This window comes from Hydra vulgaris, chromosome 09 (genome assembly GCF_038396675.1).
Source record: "Hydra vulgaris chromosome 09, alternate assembly HydraT2T_AEP".
Taxonomy (NCBI): domain Eukaryota; kingdom Metazoa; phylum Cnidaria; class Hydrozoa; order Anthoathecata; family Hydridae; genus Hydra; species Hydra vulgaris.
In genome coordinates, this window is record NC_088928.1 from 13,134,830 (window position 1) to 13,151,517 (window position 16,688).

The following is a 16,688-nucleotide window of genomic DNA, read 5'->3' on the forward strand; positions in this document are numbered from 1 at the left end:
AGAAAAAATCTAAAAAGGTTTGAACAATTTCTACATTTTTTTACACTAAAAATTCAGCAAGAAAAAATAATTTAGTTATTTGTTTTAAAAAATACTTTCTTCTTATGGTTCATACCAAGTAAATTATCTTATTAAGATGCTTTCTATTGGGTTAAAGACATCAGAGGCATGTGAAGGCCAACAAGATGTTATTGAAACTTTAAGCAGTGGAAAAAAACAACTACATCTTTATGCTGTAATATTGAATTTCTAAACTTGACAATATAATTTGAATGGCATACATCAAAAGACGATTTTTTGTAAAAAACATACATCCTATATTTCAAAAAGCTTGTTGTGGTTCATTCAATGCACATACAAAGAAAATCACTTGTAAGTAGCTATAAAATTTTAAAAATATTTTTTATATATGATTTTTAATTTTTTTTTATCTAAAACTTAAAATAAAACTTTGAGCAAATCTGCAGACTAGTTTTATAAAACTCAATTATTTTTAGAAAATCTTAACTTAGTTACAACAAAGTCAAAAGATTAGAAGTAGTTTGAAAATCTCTCCTGGAAAAAACTGGGAAAAAAAGGTGAACATGATGATAAGGATTTGTCAGAAGAATATCTCCTCTTATGAAATTATCAAAACATATACTCTCAGAAGGCAAAGCGAAAAAATTGCACACATCAATGGTAAATAGTATAAATAGAAAAATTAAGTCACCTCAAAAATATTTTGTACCCTCAAAAATATGTTATGAAACAAATAGCATAAAAAAGAAAGGTGAAAACTTTAATGAAATTATAAACTTGATAAAAAGAGAAAATTCTCTGTTCCAACAAGAAGACTATTGCTTAACTTCTCACACTGGCACCACCATGTTGATTGAAATCGGAAATAAAAAAATAACTTTAATGTTACAGAATACCAGGCAAAGATTATTAGGCAGATTTAACAAAAAAGGGTTGTTAGTTATTTCTTCATTGTATCAATGTAAAGTATTGCATAAAAGATTTTGAAGATTTCATTAAAATGTTTTATGACTCAAGCAATTACGTAAAAAGGATTAAGTAAGTGTTGGAAAGAACATCAACAAAAATAAACCTTTTTTTTTGTAGTTTAAAAGAAACTATAGAAACAATTCATTTATCTAGATCAAAGAGGTACTCATTCTGTTTGTGTAGGTTATAATTGCCAAAACACCATACTAGTAAATGCACTTTCTTTCGAAAACTGTTTACTCAATAAATAAATAAAAGAATGCATGCTTGCAGATTGTGCAACACTATTGAGTTTAAAAGCAGATGTTTGACTTTTATTGAGCTATTAGTATCTTGCTTTAAAAAGTTACAAACTCATTCTTTTATCTCCAACTCTAAATCACAGTACCTTAATTAACTAAAACAAATATAGATCAATTAATCACAATAATTACTGTTGCAGAGAATTCTGCTTTTGTAGTTAAAAATGAAATACAAAGCTATCACTGGAACACTTATTAATGTTCTTTTCACCCAATAGCGATATAGTATAAAGTCAATGAAGATTTGCTAAAACATATTTCTTACTGTTTTATATCAAATGACATTATACAGGATGTATACAAAATTACATTTATTTATAATGGTTGTGTATAGCAATATAAAAATTTAAAAAGTTTATATAATCTATGCCAACTAGTGAGTGAATTAAGCCTTAAAGCTGAATGGAACTTTTTTTGCCACGCACCATGGAAGATCACCATGCAATATGATCAGTTATATAAGCTTGAACAGGAATGGCGTGGGATTATCATAAATTTAAATGTTTGTAACTATTTTTCCGTGTCTAAAAAATTTTTAAAACATTAATATGTTATATAATGTTACTTTAAATTACAAGTTTAATGAAATCTTCCCATTGCAATCAGGTGTGCCGTTAGGTGTTGGCGACTGCGGATGGCCTCACACTTGAAGGGGCCTCACTAAAATATACTAAAAAAAATTAAATATTGTATCTTAATTATAATTGATGATATTTTTACATATCTTACTTTGCTTTGCTGGGCGAAAATATGTTTATTTGTTGGTTTTTTCATTGGTATTATATTACTTCAACTTTAAATAGATATCATTTTCTGAGTATCAATCACTTTCTAACTGTTTCTGATAACATAAAGCATTTTTAAATATTGTTTATTATTGTTTACCAGCTCTGACACGTAATGTATCGTTAACTATATAATTAACAAGGAATGTTAATATTCGATTCAAGATCTATAAAAAATTTGATTGTCTCATTCTATTCCATTTTTATTTGATTACAGCATGTGACACGCGCCAAATTATTAGTGAAACAATTATAAAATCTGAGAAATGAAAATGAATTCGAGTTCAAATTTAAGTTTTTTTTATTATAACCTAACTAACTTAGTTTATTAAATTATAATTTAAATATTGAATATAGTGCAATTATTTAAACATTTAGTGCAGTTATTGCTTATCACTATAATCTGTTATAAAAGCAATATTGAAGTAAGTGAATATTACAAACTGTTATAAATAAACTTTAACTCTTTATTTAATCAATTACACATAAATTTAAAAAGTTAATTTAAAATGTTCTGCTTCTTTTATGACTATCTTGACCTAAAGTTAATACCATTAAAAAAAAAAATTAAAATCAAAAATTAAAATTCATGCAAGTATCTAACTATAATTTTTATCATTAGTCCAAACATAAATTTAAAATCATGTCTGGAAAACCAACAAGAGACAGAGATATAGGAAGAACATGGGAATCTGGTGTATCGAAAAAAAAAGTAAGACTGAAACAGAGAAATCAAATCTATGAGTTCCAGTATGATGAAAATTCTTAAAAAACCTCATTCAACTGTTACTGCTCCAGAGTCCTCTGATGAATCTCTTGGTCAAGTTTCTTTGGTTTATGAAACAGAACTAGTTTCAGAGTCGAATGCATCAGCTGTGACCCAAGAGTTTGAACGCAATAAAGATTTGGTAAGTAATAAAATTTGTGACTCAGTAAATCAAGAGCAAGCAATTTATTTTAGTGATTCATTTATAAACTTAGATGCGGAAAAATGAACATTTCTAATAACCGACTTTCAGCATTATGACTTAATTCAAAACAGTCCCCACCAAAGTATAGAGAAATCTGATGAAAGTTACCCCAAAGATGCAAATAACATACATTTTTCTAAATTTCATTTTACGCGAAAACTGATTAACAGCGAAACTCAACACCGCAGATGGTTAGTTTACTCCTTGTCAAAAGATAAAGTTTATTGCTTTCCTTGTAGACTTTTTTTGCATACACTGACTCAGATGGTGAAAAAAGGATACTGTGAGTGGAAAGATTTGAGTCGGATATTGCATAGACATAAAAATCAAGGTCACATGGAGTGCATGATTAAATGAATGGATGTTTATAAAAGAATCAAAAACGGAAAAACAGTAGGTGAGGAAAATGAGGGATTGATTAGAAAATCTCAAAAATACTGGTATAATTTTGTTTGAAAGATTGATAGATATAATAAACTTTTTAGCTTCCACAATCTGGCATTTAGAGGTCATCTTGAATCACTTAACCTGTACAGTAGCAGAAGCAGTGGTAACTTTATAGACTTATTTAAGTTGTTATCCAAATATGATCTGATGCTAAAGGAGCACTTGCAAGGAACTAATGAAAAGCAAATTGCTCAAAATTATCTGAGCCACAACATTCAAAATTAATTAATTAAATTGATGTCTGAAACAGTTGTTGATGAGAAATTATACACAGAGTTGAACAAGCAAATTACTATGCCTTTTTACTCAATTGCACAAGAGATGCAAGTCGTATTGAACAAATGTCAATAATATTAAGATATTGCAATTTCTAATCTGGAGCGATAGAGTAACTTTTTGTTAGTTTTATAGCCATTATGGAAACTAGAGGAAAGTATTTAGCAAACTCTATATTACAAGAACTAGAGAGAAATGGTCCGGATATATAAAATTGTCAAGGACAGGTATATGATAATGGCACTAATATGGTAGGCATTAATAAAGGTGTCAAAACAAGAATACTTAACATTACTCCAAGAGCATTCTTCACACTGTGCAGATGTCATAGCTGGAATTTACTTTTAATAGATGCAGCTAATTCTTCTACAACAGCTAAAACAGTTTTGGCTTTATTAATAAAATGTATGTACTCTTTTCGAAGTCAATCAAGCGTTGGGAGCTTACAAAAACTAAATTGAAACTAACACTAAAACTTGTTTCAGAGACACGGTGGGAAAGTAGCAGTAAAAGCTATACTGTTGCAATTTGATAATGTTATTGAATGTGTGGATGACTTGAAAAATAAAACAAACGATTTGGAAATTCTAAGCAACTGGAAAGCAGTTTTGAACGAAATGTTAACTTTCAAATTTACTGTTGCTATATACATATGGTATGAGATTTTATTACATGTAAATAGTATAAGTAAACTATGGCAATCAATTCCAGTAAAATTAAAAGCCGCTGTTGATACTTTACATTCATTTTGTACTTAGATTTAAGAATTCCTTGATACTGGATTTGAGGAAAGTGTTGCAGATGCTCGATTGTTTGTGGAAAAAAGCGCTTATGAAATTGAGTCACAATTTAAAGAAAAAAGAATAGCACGAAAAAAACAAATGTTCAGTTATGAACACATGGATAAACCTACAATCTGCTGAAACACAGTACAAACTAAATTTTTTCAACACAATGATAGTCAACACTGAATGTCGATTCAAAGCGCCTAATGAATATTTTGACCGTTTTGGTTTTATTTACGATATCAATTATTTGAAATTTTTGCCAAGAGAGGACCTGCTTAAGCATTGTAATAATTTAGGTACAATACTTCGGGAAGGTGAAAACAGTAACATAGATCCTTTCGAACTTTATGAAGAAATGCAAATTTTAAAATCCACTTAACTAGAAAATTTAAATGGTGCAAAGCAACTTATACAGTACATTTTAGAAAATAATTTTTAAGAAATATATCCAAATCTTTACATAACAATCAGAATCATGCTCACAATTTCATTAAGTACAGCTTCTGCTTTATGATGAGCCAAGAAAAACTATCTGCTTTATCCATTTTGTCCATTGAAGTTGAAGTAGCAGCGGGTGTTAATTACGACACAATTTTAAAAAGATTCAGCGAGGCTAAAAATTGATAATTTTTTTTTTCAATTTGTGTTTGTTCGTGTAATTATTGTTATTAATTCATAATCATAATTAACAATAAAACTTATATGCTCCTCCTAAATTTTTCAATCTAAATTTTTAAACTTATAATGAAACCTAATATTTGAATATTAAGAACAAATAAGTGTGAATACCTATATCAAAGTTAAGTGTAAAATAAATATGTTTAAAATAATTAACAATAACAGCTCTGACTTGTGTTTATAACTTTCAATAAAATATAGTGCTCAATAAAAATTCAAGCCGGAAATTCAGCCAAATCAAGGTTTATTTTTATTGATTTTTTTTTTATATATGAAAGGGCCTCGAAAAGCTAATTTCGCCAACGTCCGCAATTTGCTTAGCGCCGTCGCATTTTTTTTGTTTCTATTTTTACAAAAAATTGTTTAAAACTTTTTTTTTAAACGTGACTTACTAATCTAATCGTGAAATGATTAAAAATTACTATTTTAAAAAGACTAAAAGTTGCTATTTAAAAAAAACTTTTTTAAACAAATTTTTTTGTGCAACTTTTTGAAAAAAATGTTAATGCAAATTAAAAGTATATTTTTTTTTCTTTTCAATAATTTAATTTCTTTTTTCAATAATTTAAAAAAAATTTGTTCATTTATTAAACAATCATTAAAAGTAATTTGTAGAAGCGTTTTGTGTAACTTTAGTAAAACCTTTCGAAAGATAAGTTTTAAAGTAATTTTTTTCAATCGCAATTATAAATGTAACAAAAAACAAACTTAACACAAAAAAACAATTTTAACAGAAGTAAATTTCGCTTTGAGTTTTTTCAGTTTTATTTTAAGACTTATATATTTTCTTTTTCAAAAGGAATTGTTTTCTTTAGTTTTTTAAATTTTTTATCTAGTTTAAGTTTAGATTAGTATTTCTTTTTTCTATGCATTTCTGATGTGTTTAATTCATCAAAATAATTAAACAGTCGGGGTCAACATGTCTACAAAAAAAATTATTTGCAAAGTCAGCAATAGCATTCAATCGCATGCCATTTCCGTTGAAGCCTGGTTATACTATTAAAAGGTTAACACTGCAAGATATTTTGGAATGATCATACTGAAACTAAGTTCTCACATCAGAAACCATTTATGCATTTTGTATTGAAAAAATCAAAATTGTTAACTTTACTTACACAGGGCTCAATTTTACTGTCGGACATCGGACATTGTCCGGCTAAAATCTCAGAATGTCCAATCAATTTACAAAGTAATCGGACATTTTGACTGAAAGAAATTAAAATCTACAAAATAAATCTTGGACAGCAATGGCGTGCGATCAAACGCTTTTGCTGACCACGCAAATTTTTTTTTTTTACAACTTGACCACAACTGTTTAAATGTTTTGATGATTTAAACGTTCCAGAAATGCGCTGAAAAAAAAAGTTAAACTAAACTTAAACTAGGAAAAAATTTGAAAAAACTAAAGAATAAGCGAATCAGTTCCTTAGGAAAAAGAAAATAAATTAGCTTTAAAATAAAACTTAAAAAACTCGAAGTTAAAATTACTTTTTGTTACGTTTTCAATTGCACTTGAAAAAAATTTCTTTAAAACTTATATCTAAAAATGTTTTATTAAAGTTACGCAAAACACTTTTACAAATTATTTCTATTGATTGTTTAATAAATGAACAAATTTTATTTAAATTATTGAAAAGTGAAATTAAATTATTGAAAAGAAAAATATATAATATTTTTAAGTTGTATAAACATTTTTTTTTTTAAAAGTTGCAAAAAAATTTGTTTAAAAAAATAACTTATTCTTTTTAAAATCGTAATTTTTATTCATTACATGCTTTAATTAGTAAGTCAATTTTTAAAAAAAATAATAACATTTAATTTACACATAATGCATTTATTTTAAACAATCATAATTAATTTTTGATTTTATTTATTTAAAGCCTTCACGTAAAATAAAAACTTTAAAAAAGATCAGTGATTAAAAGTTATTCATAACATAACGATTTTTTTTATTGCATTTAAATTGTTAAAACATCAAAACAGTTGTTGCCAAATTGTAAAGAAAAAAAAAAAAGCGCTGTCAGATACAGTGTGGTAATTTAAGTCTCTCTAAAAAAGATATAATATTAAATTGAAACTGTTTTAAAACAAAAATCTGCGATGAAATATTCTAAATAATATGGACAGAAACTACAACTTCACTAGACTAACATTAAATAAACTGAATAACATGACAAAGATTTCGATTGCATAACTCTGCTTCCTAAAACTGTAAAAATTATATTTTAAAAATTTGATCGGACACTGTCTGACCCAAACAAGTTTTGATCTGACATTTTGTCTAGGACTTTATAAAAAATTAAATTGAGCCCTGCTTACATAAAAGGCTTGGAATTACAATTGCAATGCGGAGAACAACAAGGAAAGGTACAATGGTATAACAACTCTACCTGGTACTTGTAACTTTGATTAGTTTATATATCTTGGGAATAACGTTGAGACAAAGAGGTGTAGTTCAAACCTTAACTACACAATAATCCTTAATCTTTAAATAAACAACAAGATATATTAATAGATACTATAACCTGATGCTGTCACTTTATGAGGTTATGTAGCCGTCTATAAATCTATGATGATAAGTGGTAAATTAACATCGTACCTGGAATTAACTGTATAGTAAAAAAAAAAAGTTTATGTCTTCAAACCTTAAAAAATTTGTATATTTTTAAGTAACTTTTTAAATTACAGTTAATTTATTTTTATTGTATTTGCAAATATTTTTTAGTAATTTTTCAAAAAAGTATTTTTGAAATTTTAGTTCTATATATTACTGTTGTTTTTCCCATTAGATTTTTGGTGGCATATATAACTATAAGCAACTAAAAATATTAAAAGCAAAAAAAAAACTTAGACATGGTCTTTTGAGGTAATGGGCCCCAAAGTTGTTTTATATAAGAAAGTTGTTTTAAAAATTTTTAAGCTTGTTCCCTCCATATTTCAACATTTTTAGTACATTTATCAAGTTCTGCATCAGAAATATATTATGTTTGTATTTTTATTTTTGCCATTGTTATTCTTTATTTTGATTTTTAAAAAAAAATAGCATTTTTTTAATGTCACAAAAATGTTAAGAAACCAGTTCCATTTTAAAATTAGTATATCTCCTTAACTGCTCAACATTTTTAGTTGAAATTTTGCAAGCTATGTTTGTTTATAAATAGAAATCATGTTTTAAGAAATGAGGAAGGCACATGGTTTAATGGACTAGGTGATTCGATGTGGAATCCCATAGATGATAAAAAAATTCCTTTTTAAAAAGTTTTTATCGTGCTTTGTTCCTATCATTTTTAAAGAATATGTTTTGACATGCTTGCTATTATAAAGTTGGTTCTATCATTCAAAGTTTATTGGATGTGTTTGTTACTTATTTTTTATTCTTTTTTATAAATAAAAAATATGAATTGATAATGATATGTTAAAAAATTAAAAATTAAAATTATTTTTATTACAATATTCTAAGTTATTAAAATTTTCAAAATTATATCTTTACATTATAAGTATGATTTATTTTTGTTTCACGTAGGTTGTTCCTGTAAGCTGTTTATATACTCCTCTTAAAGAAAGGCCGGACTTACCACCTATTTGTTATGAGCCTGTTATATGTTCTAAAGGTAGCTGTCGTGCTATTCTTAACCCGCTATGGTGAGCTAATAATTTTTTTTTTTTAAAAGTTTAAGGATGAATTATACATTATATATAAGTATACATTAAGAATATCACATTTGTTCAGTTTCTCATGTTTAATTGTTAACTAGATGAAACTAGCAGTAGTTACTATAAGCAGTTATTTTATAATTTTGATTAATTTAGTGTGTTTGGCCAATGTTTGACCAATTAGAAAAGAATGTTCTTGATTATTTACCACATTTGTTTACTTATATGTTATTTTTTTAATTTTAGCCAAGTAGATTTTCGTGGTAAATCATGGATATGTAATTTTTGTTTTCAAAGAAATGCGGTAATTAATTAATGCTTAATAAATTATTTTTTTCAAATATTTTAATTTATTACATTTATTTTGGCTGCACATACTGAAAATTGTTATTTTATATCTCCTAAATTTAATAATAGCATGTTTACAATAACTAGGCGTGAGAAAAGTAAATATAAATTTTCTCTAAACAGTAATTAATTAGATTCTCAACAATACAACATTTCTTGTATAAATATGTCACATATTATATATATATATATATATATATATATATATATATATATATATATATATATATATATATATATATAATGATAAAGTGTATATAAAAATTATTAAATATACTATTTAATAATTTTTGTATATGAATAGTTTTTTAAAACAATATTTATAACAAACCAATAATAGTTGCAGAAAAAATTGATATTATTTATAAAATGGATGACTGCTATTTGTTGATTTTTACTGGAAACTTTTTACTGGAAAAATTACAAAAACAGTAAAAAAATTTTACTGTTTTTGTAATTTTATGTTTGGTATTAAAAAATATTAATGTTTAGTTTCCTCCACATTATGCTGGAATAAGTGAAGAACATCAACCTGCTGAAATCATTCCTCAATTTTCCACTATTGAATACACTTTGCCAGTATGTTGTTTTGTTTTTGTTTTTTTTGCCAGTTTTAATTTTGTATCTTAAACTTATTTAGTTTATATGATTTTAGAGGCAGCTTAATAATCCACTTATCTTTCTATTTGTTGTTGATACTTGTCTTGATGAGGAAGATTTAAATGCAATTAAAGATTCTCTGCAGATGTCACTTAGTTTATTGCCGCCAACAGCACTAGTTGGTCTTATTACATTTGGTCGTATGGTTAATGTTCATGAACTTGGTTGTGATGGAATTTCAAAAAGTTATGTTTTCAGAGGCAATAAAGACATCACAACTAAACAACTGCAGGTCTTGTTGAAATATTGAACTTAAATACTATTTATTTTGAAACATGTTCTTTTTTCTTTGCATTTTATTTATGATTGTATAATATATTTGTAATATGATTTTTTGATTTTATATTGTTTCTTATTTTTAATTAATTTATTCAAGTCATATACAAAACTAAAAATGTTTAATTAATATAGTTTTTTTTAATATAGCAATTAATTAATATAGCATTTTATTTATGATTGTATAATATATTTGTAATATGATTTTTTGATTTTATATTGTTTCTTATTTTTAATTCTTATGTTTAATTAATATAGTTGAATGAAGACTTTTTTTTATGAAAAATTTTAAAAGTTTTTTCACTTATGCCATTATTAGGATATGTTAGGGATTGGTCAAAAGGGCCAGCAACAACAGCCAAAGCTGCCTGCCCCAGTAGATGAAATACATAACAGGTTTAAATTTTATTTATATTATAATGTTTTTAATTTTCGAAATTCATAAACATTTTTCTATAGATTATTAACTTTAAAACTGTCCAAATTATAAAAATAAATGTTTATTTAAATATGTTGCAAGTAAAAATAGCTTTTAATCTAAAAAAATACTTTATTTCAGGTTTCTTCAGCCCATTCACAGGTGTGAAATGAGCGTTACAGATTTAATTGGTGAAATTCAACGTGATCCATGGCCTGTTGCTGCAGATAAAAGGCCACTGCGCTCTACTGGTACTGCTTTAGCAATTGCTGTCAGTTTATTAGAGGTAATGTTTTAATATTTAGTACTTTAATATTTATTTCAGATAAAATATTTAAAAGATTTTAAGTTTTTTTTTATTATTCAAGTGTTCGTACCCTAACACTGGTGGTCGAATTATGCTATTTGTTGGTGGACCTTGCACTCAGGTATGTAAACCTGTTAATATTTAAAGTATTACTACCAAATTTTTTGCTTTATTTTTTTTTATGTATAACTATTTGTTATACATCAAATAATACTTTAGTATTTACTCAGCCCTCAGAATTTGGTTCGGCAATGCCGACCTAAAAAAATATGTATAATATTTATATTATATATATGTGTGTTTCTATAGTGTTTAATGTATTTTTAGGGTCCTGGAATGGTTATTGATTATGAGCTTAAAAATGTAATACGATCTCATCATGATATAACAACAGACAACACACCTCACATGAAAAAAGCTATTAGGGTAAAGAACATTTTTTTTTCTGTTATTATTTTATATCAATTTAAGATATTAGAATAAGTTAGTCTTAAAAATTTTTTTACATTGCAGTTTTATGAAAGCATATCCAGCAGAGCATCTGATAATGGACACACTATTGACATATATTCCTGTTCTCTTGACCAACTTGGTCTTCTTGAAATGAAATCAATTCCCAATAATACAGGGTAAATTATTTGATAACTTTGAATTAAAATTATTTATGTTTAGTAAGTTTTAAAATTTTTTTAAGAGAACAAAAAACAAAAAAAATTTTAATTTGAGTTCATCATCTAATAATATCAATTTACTTCATTTAACCAATTATGTCTATTATTCACCTAATAAATTCATGTATGCATACATTTGTTATGCAATGTATGCAATATAATATTGCATATATTTGTTATACAATGTGTGCAATATAATATTGCATATATTTGTTATGCAATGTATGCAATATAATATTGCATATATTTGTTATGCTATGTATGCAATAATTATTAGTATTAAAAGGTTGTTATAATCAAATGCTTGTTAATGAATTTTTGAAACAAAAATTTTTAAAGGGAATTCTGTTAAAAAAAAACAACTCTATATGGTACCTGCTTAAAACTGTAATAGATTTCTTCTTCCTGATTAGATCAGGATTCATTATTAAGCAGGTACCACATAGAGTTTTACACATTTTTATTATTTTGGTAGCCAAATTCACTTTTAAATATTAACTTGATTATTAAATCCCGAAGGAGTTCCTAGATGTAATTTCTTTCATTCAATTATCTAAAAACATGGGATATGTAATTTTCAAATTGCAAATACATAAATGTGTACAATTATATCTAAAATTTGAAATTTTAATTAAAAATATCATATTCCTTGAAAGCATTTCTTTATATATATAAAAAAATTTAAGTACTTAATTGATCATTTTAATACATTAAGTAATTTATTAAAATGATCAATTAAGTACTTAAATTTAGGCACCAAGGATAATAATATTTATTTGGAAAAATTATCCTTGTTGACTATATTTATGTTTTAAAGTTTTTTTTGTTTTAAAAACAAAGTGTTTCTTTTGAAGTCAACAAAGGATTGGTTTAGATTAAATAATTTTGTTTATAATATAATAGCTTTTGGATATAAAAGCTCTCTAGGTAAAATGATTCTTTGAGCATGATGCTAATTTAAAATACAATAAAATAGGGTTTTTGAAGTTTACTTATGTAAACTAGCATAAGTAAACTAAAAACAAAGATTTTCATGTATTTCATATCATTTTATGTTTTTGTTTTTTAATTTTATAGCTGATTTTTACTTTTTTTTTAATTTTACTTTTTTGTCTTTGTTAATAATTGTTTTATACAGTTTTTTTTATTGTAAAAAATGCCAAAAAGGTCCCTAAAGCAAGTTTTGGAAGTATATAACAAAAAACTTGTAGTATATAAACAGAAAAAATGTAGTAAGGTTGTTATAACTCATGTAATTTAGTTATTAATTTAAACATTTAATTTATAGTTGTTTAAACCATTAGATAACTCTTTATTGTAAAATAAAAATTATATTACAATTTTATTATTTTTTTGATTGAAAATTGACAAAATATTATTATTTTCTTTAAAATACTTCTTAATAATGTTAATAATTAGTTTAAGAATATTTATTTACCTATATATCAAGTCTCGTGGATTTTTTTAAAAATATTTTGAATTATGTTATTAATTCAAACATACAATATATATTTCAAGACATCAAATAACTTTTCTTTTATTTGGTAATGAATTTCAGTTATTTTACAGTTTGAATAATTTTTTAACATTGCAAATTTTTTAGTTGACCTTAGATAACAGTTCATTTAAATTATTGTACTAGACACCAGTGAAAAAGTCCACTGATTGGCTGATTTTTAGTTTATTTGGATTAAAGAACTTCAATCAGTTGGCACAAAAAACAGCTTAGTAAGGACCGGCAAATATTTGTTAAAATTTAAATTAAGGAGTGTACCAAAAAGCCGAGTTGTCTTTGGTGCAAAATTTGAAATAGAAATTCAGCTTTTGACTAAAATTGGTCACAATTGCAAAATTTCATTTAACTTTTCATTTCATTTAACAGTTAAATTCAAAACTTAATAATTTCTTTCAATAAAAAAAAAAAAAATAATTATAAAATATGTTGCATATTTCATGTATATCAACTGTTTCTCCTCGTAGCATCTTTTTTGTCAAGGTTTGTGTTTCGGAGTTAAAGAGTTGAGAGAGGGTTGTAATCACTATAAAAAGAAAAAAATATAGTAGTTTTCTTGACTAAAGTGGCTCCCCTTAGCCTTGGGAACATAAATTCAGTAATTAAAAAAAAAAAAAGCATTAGAAATATATTTGTCGTACAGAGTCAATAACCAAGTCTTCTTTAAGCACAAAGTCTATCCATCGCTTATTTATCATATTCAAAAAATTATAAAAATAAAAAACAAGTGAATAAATAATATAATATTCCTCACAATTTTTTTCATTTATAAAAGTGACATTCAAAATTTTTCAATAACATTTTTAATGTTCTTTTGTTCGTGTTCGTTCAAAAAAACATTAAGAGTAAGAATCTTAAATTATTACTGCATTTTTAGATTTTTTTTTTAACACAAGTTCAGTGTTTCACGGAAAGACTTGCGATCGCACAATATTATATGACCAGGCAAATCACATTTTGCTTTGACAATTAGACCGCGGCTATTTCAAAAAACATTTCAAAAAGCGAGCTGAATGAAATATATTCAGAATTACACCTTAGGTGAAATAAATTACATTAAAAACTTCTTAATAAACGTTTTTATATTAGCAAAATGCTTTTAAATAAGTAACAATTTACTGATAATGAGTTTTTTTTAGAATATCATTAGCAATTGTATATGATTTTTTAAATTTATATTATACTGTTTAAGTATTTTTTATAATTATTAAAAAATGCATACTTTGACATTATTAAAAAATAAAAAAATGATTTTTTTTTATAAACAATGACTTTCTAAGACAATGAAAGTCTCTTTAACAAATTTTAAAATAAAATTCAAGTTAATACATTTATAAATATAAAAAAAATTTCTTTGAAAATAAAAAAAAATTTTTTTTTTTTTTTGAAAGCTGTTACAATTAAGTTTGATCTTAAATGCTTTTAAATTATTGAAACGCTTTTTAATGAAGTAACAAAACACTTCTAATGAATTTTTATATTAGGTATTAATAAACTGTTTTTTTATTTATTTATATAATTATGTATTTTTTATGATAAATGTAAATCTTTTGAAACAAATTAAAAGAAAAACAGAATGTTAAAACAAAGAATGAAATGGTTTTTTAATGTGCAATTATTTACTAGTTTACATTTACAAAAATCATTAAAAATAAATTATTCTTTTTATTTTAAGGGTTTCCGATAATATTATATAACATTAATAAAGATAAAAAGTTATTCAGAACGTTATTAAAACACGATTTAAATAAACTAAGCATTTTAGTTTGTTGAGTTTTGTTTTAGTTGGGTTATATATATATATATATATATATATATATATATATATATATATATATATATATATATATATATATATATATATATATATATATATATAGATTGTTGCATTGTGGAAGTATGGAAGGAAAAAAATGATTCTTACGTCAACACTTACGTCACTTTTAAGAAAGTTAAAACCATTAATTTAAGTACAAATTAATCGTTTTTTAAAAAAACCGCAAAAATGCAAATTTAATTGACCAGAATGTTTATAAAAACATTCTGAATGTTTTTAAAAACATTCTGAATATTTTTAACATTATAAACAATGTTTTTATTTTTATTTTTTTTAATAAAATGTTTTTATTATTATTTTTTAACTGTAAATCATGCGCAGAGTGTTGCCACATCGACTATCTTATAGCCTGACTTGCAACAAAATGCTGCTACATCGACTGACAAATAGCCTGACTCGCAACGGAGTGCTGCTATATCGACTGACAAATAGCCTGACTCGCAACGGAGTGCTGCTACATCTACTATCTTTTAGCCTGACTCGCAAGGGAGTGCTGCTACATTGACTGAGGGTTTGGTTGGGGCAGGCAGTCTATCAATTAATAAAAAAAAAATTCTGGTCTTGCATTTTAATTTTTACTTTTTGTCAACAAAATACGGAAAAATCTTTCTGACAACATATAAGAGTTCTATATATATATATATATATATATATATATATATATATATATATATATATATATATATATATATATATATATATATATATATATATATATATATATTTAAACAACTTTAAAAAGTATTCTACACAAAATGGAAAAAATCTTTGTTATATGATTTTAGTTTATAAAAAATGATTATTTAAATTATTATTAATTATATCACAGCATGCTCTGGACATATTTCGCGACATCGACAAGGAAGGAGGTGTTAACTTCCTAATTAAATGCTCTTCCGGGGTGCTCTGTGTCAAGACTGTTCAGTCTTCTTGGGGCACCTAAAACAAAACAAAAAGTATATATAATTTTTTTATGAAATTTATAAAAGTTTTTATAAATCTTTTTTAATTCAATGTGTTTTTAATATCCAAACTCGTCTTTCAGTTAAATTCAGTTTAAAAGTTGAAGTTTGTCTTTCAGTTAAATTTGGGGTACACATATGGCCAAAATTCGCATTTCGTTAAATTCAGCTTCGCATATGATCTAAGTTTATCTTTCAGTTGAATCCCGGTCTTGAAAAGTTGGCTTTGCTGGTCCTTACTGCATAGATCCAGACATCCAGACTTACTGCATAGAATCCAGGCATTAAACACAACATTTGAACTTGTTACTTAAGAATTTAAAAAATCCTAAATCAATCAGTTTATCTCTTTTTCTGATTAACTTTTGAAAATTAAGTTGCATCCTTTTTATACTGGTACTTTTAATGCGTGTTTCCTTGTATGAATTACTTTTCAGTTTGAGTTGATAAGTTTACATATTTTTGCCATGTTTAGAAATTGAACCAAGATTTTGCTAAAATTTAATACAAGTACTTTTTTTTAACTACAACTTGGTGACTTTTTGTTATTAGTATAAAGACATAACAATGTGTTAAGAATAGTATAAAATATAATTAAACTATTTTATTACATATGAAACTCTTCAATAAAGTATTATAGCAAAAAAAATTATGGAAAAAAAGTATTTTTTTTGCTTTTGTTATATTTATTTTTTTAGTAATATTTTTCGTCATTGTTAATCTTTACTTGTATTTTCTAAGATTGCAATTTAAATAAACAGATAGGTTTTTTAGCGTATTTTGCCTATCATTTTAATTATATTTT

The 16,688-nt window shown here is 25.1% G+C and overlaps 1 protein-coding gene across 1 annotated transcript in view; it reads left to right on the plus strand.

Moving 5' to 3' along the window:
- LOC100210272 (protein transport protein Sec23B) overlaps positions 1 to 16,688 on the plus strand; it is a 43,043-nt gene that overhangs the window by 14,846 nt on the left and 11,509 nt on the right. Inside the window, exons 3-11 of the mRNA XM_065804768.1 lie at positions 8,761 to 8,879; positions 9,138 to 9,195; positions 9,732 to 9,818; positions 9,895 to 10,131; positions 10,495 to 10,571; positions 10,735 to 10,879; positions 10,962 to 11,021; positions 11,228 to 11,326; positions 11,414 to 11,529. Of these exons, the coding sequence (XP_065660840.1) occupies positions 8,761 to 8,879; positions 9,138 to 9,195; positions 9,732 to 9,818; positions 9,895 to 10,131; positions 10,495 to 10,571; positions 10,735 to 10,879; positions 10,962 to 11,021; positions 11,228 to 11,326; positions 11,414 to 11,529 (998 nt within the window). The remainder of the gene's footprint in view (positions 1 to 8,760; positions 8,880 to 9,137; positions 9,196 to 9,731; positions 9,819 to 9,894; positions 10,132 to 10,494; positions 10,572 to 10,734; positions 10,880 to 10,961; positions 11,022 to 11,227; positions 11,327 to 11,413; positions 11,530 to 16,688) is intronic.